This window comes from Macrobrachium nipponense, chromosome 8, assembly GCF_015104395.2.
Source record: "Macrobrachium nipponense isolate FS-2020 chromosome 8, ASM1510439v2, whole genome shotgun sequence".
NCBI lineage: Eukaryota > Metazoa > Arthropoda > Malacostraca > Decapoda > Palaemonidae > Macrobrachium > Macrobrachium nipponense.
Window position 1 is genome coordinate 80,674,429 of NC_087203.1, and position 7,553 is coordinate 80,681,981.

At 34.4% G+C, this 7,553-nt stretch overlaps 1 protein-coding gene across 10 annotated transcripts in view; it reads right to left on the bottom strand.

Moving 5' to 3' along the window:
* The window catches only part of LOC135222880 (slowpoke-binding protein-like), a 232,133-nt gene that overhangs the window by 25,966 nt on the left and 198,614 nt on the right, over positions 1-7,553 (bottom strand). For 8 of the 10 annotated variants that reach the window (XM_064261248.1, XM_064261243.1, XM_064261241.1 and 5 more), the window contains one exon: positions 6,268-6,460. In XM_064261248.1, the coding sequence (XP_064117318.1) occupies positions 6,268-6,460 (193 nt within the window). Of the gene's footprint in view, positions 1-259; positions 1,662-6,267; positions 6,461-7,553 lie in introns of those variants that run through there. The other 2 variants (XM_064261247.1, XM_064261249.1) reach the window with 2 other exon arrangements.

Below are 7,553 nucleotides of genomic sequence, written 5' to 3' on the forward strand. Positions count from 1 at the left end.
CTACACCTCATGATCTCCCAGGTCTTCCAGATGAAGACATGCTTGAGGTGGGAGGGAAGTGTAGATAGAAACTTATAATCTATATGTGACAAGCATTTGTCATTATGTAACATTCTTGCATCCCATCTATGTAATATTGTATGTTGATAAATGGCAACTGAACACATTCAAATCCAATGCCTGGCAGTATGCTGCTTCCCCTCTCCGAGTTCAGTTGCTCACATGCATTGTCGTGCACTGTAACCTTACCTAATAAAGAACCTACATTTTAGATGAGCTTGTTTCACGTCTCATCCCAACCAATATTAGGGTTCTGATTTTTATATTCCACATGTTAAGTTTTGTAAGTTTTTAAAATTTAAAGCTGCTTGTTATTTATTGTTAGGCAAACGCCGATATTGCCTTTTTTTTTATCCACTGATGGTCTTCCAAGTTTAGTATCTGTCATTAATTAAGGTTGTCCATTCTCTCCTTAATCATATCAAAATTTTGAATCCATGGATAGGCTTTTGTTCTTTAGTCCAATGTTAAGGGGGTTTTAGGTTTGTAAATTCTACCATTGTTGTCAGATCTTGAGTCTACTGTTAGGCACATTTCTTCTTCAATTCGCTGGTAAGGCTTCAATGATCTGAAAATCTAGGCTATTAGGCTTTGCTTTTTTTTATATCCACTGGAAGGCTGTGATTTTGTCATTATTATGCTTGCTGTGTTCCCGTTATACTGAATTTAATGTCCACTGGTGAGGCTTTTTCTTATTTTTCTACTGTACGGAAGGACTTTCTATGGTTAGTTATTTTGGTGGTAACTGAGATCTTTAGTAGTCATTGTTATTGAGATCATTCAGCTTAAAATTTTTGCAATTTAGATTTTGTTCTCATGGTACTGCGACATTAATCACTCATTGACTTTTGTCCTTAATGATGTTGGCAGTGAATACTTATTTTTCACACTTAATTTTCATCATATAACGGTCTACCCAGCAAGTAGTGTGACATATGGCTGCTATTTGTGATGTAACTTCCCACTTTCTTGCAAATTAAATCTGATACTTCCCTGGCTGCTGTCACAGCACCATAATTATCAGAGTGTAGCCCTGCAAGTCAGTGTCCATGCCTTCTTGATAGAGGATACAATGCATCATGTGTTAGTCTCATAGCTACTGACCTTGAAGGGTGTATGATCTTATCAGTGTAAAGATTACTTCGTCTTCTAAAGATCTTGAATTGTATGTACCTTTTCTCCCAATTTTAGTGTCCATTTTGAAACACTGACTTGCATATGGGAATAACATTTCGAATCCACGTGTAGCAAATTGGTTCAGTTTCTGTGATCCAGAGTCCTGGATGGATGTAGTTCTCAATCAAACTTCAGTTTAGTCCAGAATGTTCTCTACTCCCAAGAGTCAAGTTCTTTTACCTTAGCTGTTGATGAAAATGCACATGGAGTTGTAGCATGCAAATTGGTTCAGTTTCTGTGATCATGAAGTATTGCTATTCCTCGATTCCTGGGTGGAAGTAGCTCTTTCAAACTTCAGGTTAGTCCAGAGTTTTCTCTACTCCCAAGAGCCAAATTCTTTTATTTTGTGTACAGATTTTTTACTTGCTTGCAGAATTGTGGTACATGTACTTGCCTTCCTGCTGCAGTTAACTTGCTGCAATTATCTGGAGTGCACAAAATTTGTTATAATGTATGAGTAATTTGTAATTATAGAATGGTGATTGTTTGATCTTTTTTTCATTCTAATTTGTCCAAATCATTGCATAACTGTTTAATGTGAAAATGCCTGAAACAATAGAGCCATTGCTAATAAATGAAGATACCATAAATGGTTATATTGAACATATTGTGTGGAAACAGTGTGACAAAAACATCACCCTTAGGAAGAAGTTTAGATATGTAAACACAAGAGAGAGATGATACATGTCAAATGTTCTATGATGTGAACACAAGAATAATTTGAAAGTTGAGAAGGTATAATGGTCAGCATGGCTGGAAAGACAGCACTTTCAACAAAGAAAAGTACGTAAAGCACTATATGAATGAGGTGATCATACTTCATTCTTAGTAAATTACCAAGCTTTTCATCTGAAAAAGGTTCAGCAAGAAAACAATCTTCAGGGTTCTCTCTAACAGGAAGAAAACAGTCTTCAGGGTTCTCTCTAACAGGATCAATGCAAAATCCCCTTAGTTACTATGTACCACAAAAGACGTATACCACACTTCAGAAAGAAAGACGATATAATCTGTAAAGTGTGTCTTCTTGCAAGATGTGAGGTACGAATTCTGCTTTCAGTTGCTTGAAGCTGGTCTCACAGAAGATTCATATGACAGCCAAGTATAAACCAAAAGCTTTCAGTGCCTGTCATGCATAGCAAGGGTTAATGGTGAAGATAAAGGTGAAAATTTGTTATGGTGGATAGTACACTTGACTCTGCTGGTAATAAGAGAAGAGTGGTTATAGCTTACATAAAGTCTGTTGGGTCACTGATTAATAAGAATAATCCCTCAGTAAATGGCCAACATTCCTGCAATATTAGCCACAATGACTTTATGGGAAATATTTCTGTAAAGTTTTCAACCAATAGAATAATAGAGAGACTATACTACACATTCACAAATCTTAAGAAAAGCTCTTGTGTTACATCTTGTGTTACCATCAGTAGGCAGCTACTACAATTTCTGCTTCATTAGCCAGTGGCAGAAGTTTTCAACTACAAGAAAATGAAGAGATTCTACTACACATCTATTTTAAAATATAAAAAAATGTCTTGTGTACCAAGAAGAGCAATTAAAGAGGCATTATGAAGGCAGAAGGCACTGGAAAGATGCTAAGGGCTAGTAAATTTAAGCTTGTGTTAATGAGAAAATAAAGGAAGCAGGAAACATTATTGAAAAGTGACCATGTGGATGCTGTGGGAAATGAGTGGTGGTGGACCCAGTATAAAGTACTGTGTACAAAACATGGTACGTATCACAAAACGCTCAGGATTGGAAACTTTATGTTAGATCGCGTTTCAATCCTATAAATTTATATGAGCAAATTGTGAAGAAAAGGCGCACAAGTACAATGTTGTGGTAGCAGGCCAGTTCTTAAAAGATGAACATTTCTGTTAACTTGATGACAACAAAGTAGGTATGAAGAAAGAAGTAGGAAACCAAGTAGCAACAGTTTGGATGAAGTGGATGAGATTGCTTGACTGCTGATAATCAAAATCATCCAATAAGTAAACAGAGAAAATACTCCACAAAGTAGATTTGGCACAGATAAAGAAACTTAAAATTTTGAAAAGATTTAACTCAAGGTCAAAGAGGATGTAACCCTGTAAGAAGGCTAAAATCATGGAAGAATGGCATACATGAAAACTAGAATTTGGAAAATACACAAAACGGAAAGGAGAGGATGATACCCTTTTAACATTTTGCAAAAATTTTAAAGTGATGATGCTTTCCTCTTGAATCTTAAAATCTAGTTCAATTTAATGGAGAAATTTTTGTTCTCATAAGATTTGAACCCATGCTGGGTAAAAGACTGCAAGGCTAGTTCTTAACATGTCACCATCAAGGAGGATGATTTTGTATTGGCTTGTATACTACAAAACAGTATCTTAAATTCAGATAAATCTTTAGAACTGAAATAAACTCATCCTCAACCACAGCGATGCAATTTAATTAAATAATTTTATAGACTAATGAGTATCATTTACTGGTCCCCCTCACCTATACTGCATACTGTAGTCACAATGGCCTCTTCCCTATTTCCTAAACTTTTTTTTATTTGCCTTCAAATCTAAGAGGAAATAAATGAAGAAATTCCCCTTCCCAGGCAAGATTCAGGCCTGCACTTATCAGAAGACTGAGGTTAGTGCTTAAACAATAATATACTCAAAATGATACAAATATAATTCAGCCCATATATACTTATCTTAGATCAGATACTTTTTACTAGAGCTAAAATAAAACCATCTGCAAAAAAAAAAAAAGTCACTCCTTATAGACTAAAAAAGTCACCCCTTATAGACTGAAACATAAGTCTCATGGTCACATTCACCAGTTCTGTATTGTAATAGCCACAATGACCACTGAAATTTTTTATGCATAAGGTGAAAGATGCTAAAATTATGTTACCATGGTGAATAAGAGTCTATTTTGGCTCAACAGCTTGGAGTTTATGGAGCTGACAGTAAATATCTACAGCCAAAATTATTACCGAAGCTGTACGTATTTGTGACTGACAAAATGTAAACTCATCAGTGACTTTTTTTCATTTTTCCATGCTTAAAATTAAAATTAATATCAAATAACCCAAGTAAAATTGGCTCCCTGTTCTGCTTTAAAGATTGTCTGCAGCCTTTTATGAGGTCTAATGTTGTGTATAAATTTACATGCCCAGGATGTCCTGGTATTTACATTGGATCTACAAGAAGCTGTTGCAAATCCAATATTGCAGTCACATGGGGAATAGTTTTAAAACTGGCCAGAGATTCAGTAGACCAGAGCATTCAAATATCAAAAATCATGCCATCAAATGTAAGATTGAAGTCAAGAAACAACACTTCTCCATTTTAGGTTATCAAAAGACTTGTTCCTTCATTGAATAGTGGTAGTTCATCCTCTCCACTATACCTGGCATAGTTTTCTTTAAGACCTCAATCCCATTTCTAGTCATTCTCTCTCCTCCTTTCCTAGAGAATGGTTGGTGTTTCAGTGGTTATGTTTTAATGTTCTTTTTTCACTTTTAACTTTAAAGTATGCTAATTTTTAAATTATAACTTTTAGATTTTACTTTTTTCACTTTTAACTTTGAAGTATGCTAATTTTTAAATTATAACTTTTAGATTTTAAATTTTAGATTGTAATTTTTATTTGTATTTTTTTATTAATTTAAAATGTACTTTTATTTTAACAGACTGATGATGCACAAAGTTCCTTGTGCGAAACGTTTCTTAACGATTAAATCCTTTATCTCATCATGTGTCTTCGGCTTTCCTGAAGTTATGTATGTATATGGAAGTTCCTGCAGATCTATATACGTACGTATATATCTATATCAAATGAAATAAATTCTATTCTTTTTTTATGGTATACCACTACCTTAATCAATTAACCAGTGTGGGTTTGAAGATAACTTAGGAACAAATTCTTCATGCATTTCCTCTCAGATTTCATTGCTTCCTATGAAAAAAAAAGCCTCCAAATAATATTTAAAATATAAAGTTAAGAAGCCATTTTTGTATTAAACACAGATTTGATAAATGTGACCAGTGAAATATATAGTACATATATATTTCAGAGTATCAAGTTGAAGATATTCAATAGTATGTCTTCATGGTGATGACGTTTTATTTCACCTTTGGTAAAAATTTTATCTGAATCATACAGACATAGTATGTACATACATGTGAGCTGAAATAATTCTCATCAGTCTTGATGTTATGGGCTAAGCAATAACAGTGTTCTAACTGGAATGTGTTCAAATTCTCCCCAGGAAGGAGACTTAATTTCAGTACTTAGAGTGCAAGTGAGATAATTTAAGAAAAAAGTAGCTGTGTCACAGATGATGTGGAGAGATACAGCTAGATTACTGTCAACTAAACTTTCCCATTAGTAAAGCACAAAGAAATGATTGGTAGTTAAAGCTTATATTAATCTATAAAACAGGATCATGGGGACTGATGTGAAAGATTTTGGAAAAGTGTAACAACAGAATGGTGGACTTATAGACAGAGCAAAGTATGTATTATGAACAAGACAAAGGAGAAGAGGGTATGGTACCAAGAGGACAGAAAAAATACAAATTTTAAAGATTGTGATGGTTGAAGATTACAGTCAATCAGAAAAGTCAACAGGTATGGTGTAAAACAAAGACTAGAAGGCAGGCACAAGGGGAGATACAAGAAGACCTAGACCTGATGATAGTTTTTCTGAGAAAGCACAAGGCACATGTAGGTGGACAGAACTCCTTTCAATGGGACTGCTGACATAAGAAGGTTTATGATGATGATAAACTAGGCAACTGACTCAAACTGTAAGGCTGAAAGGCAATGCTCTGCAATGTACTGAGGCAAATGAATTTTGTATAAGTGAAGTATAGTCCTAAATATTTACAACTAAGAAATCTTTTGAAGTCATTACTAATGACTAGGGTTTTATCATCACTTCTATAACACTTATGCAAGACATAAACTTAAGTAAAACTGTTGGGATTAGTCTTACCAACGTATTACTTTTTGTGCGATTTTTCACATAAAGTATATTGCAGTGACTTACTTCAGGGGAAGGTGTAACATCTGAGGTAGGTGAAGAAAGTGTTGCTAATGAGGCAGTGGGAGTATTGTATGCAGAGGTAGATATCATGCCTTCATCTCCTCCACCTGATGCTCCTGCAGATGCCTCACTGCTAGTAGGGGTATCTCCACCTCCTTCACCGCTCGAGGCTGTGCCTCCCCCTCGCCGCCCACGCCTAGAAATATTAAAAGGTTATGACTTTTACAATACAGATTGAAATTTATGTGTATTGAATGCATAACAAAAGGAAATGAGATTTATTCTGTAAAATTATATTAACTGAGTGTGCTCATTTTTCACTGTGTGACTTTTGTTTTCTAAGTACTACATAAATTCATATACTACTGGACAGATAATACATGAATAGCTCTTTTTTAAGGTCAAATATCCAGGCGTTCTGAGAAAAGTGTATTTAATTTGACAATATTAGCCCAAACAATTTCCCGTTTGTTAAAACAGATATCCTAATTTGAAAGGTTACTCTATAATCCATGCAACAGACTGCCTATTTAAACCTATTTTTCAAAAATGTGAACTATATCTACGATGGTACAAAATTTCTAAATAGTTTCTTATAAGTATTTCTCTAAATGTAACAGGTAAAGTAGGATGGAAAATAATTCCCCTGAAAATGAAAAACTGAAGACAACAAAATACAAAACGGCTGATCTACAAAGTTCAACTCTGTCAAAATAAAACCTTCTGCAATGCAAAATATTCTTCAAAGATAACCTTTACAGATTTAGCAGACCTAGAAATTAAATGCAAAAGCATATCACCACAGAAATCCTGTACCCCCCAAACAACTACTATGTGAAAAACAAATGAAATTATCATCATACCTAAGGCATACTAACAATAAAGGTGGACGAGATTTCTTTGTATATATCTATTGTATCTAGGATAATTACTAATGGTTAAAAAATTCTCAAGAAAAAGATAATGAAAATACTAGTTAACCCACCATAGTATAATGTAATAGTTCATATATACTGTATCACAAACACTAATAAAAAAAGCTAAAACTGCGGTATCTGAAAACAGAAGGGTAAACAGAATACCAGAGAGAGAGAGAGAGAGAGAGAGAGAGGGAGGGAGAAAATGGGAAGCACTTCTGTATGAAAAGAAAATGTAGTGAAGCATGACACTATGCATTTTAGCTTTACAGACTACTGAAGGAAAATAAAATTGTCACTTTTAGCTTAGCTGTTTGTAATAATGTGCCAATTTTTACTGGAGTAACCTCATATTCTTTGGTCGATTTTTTC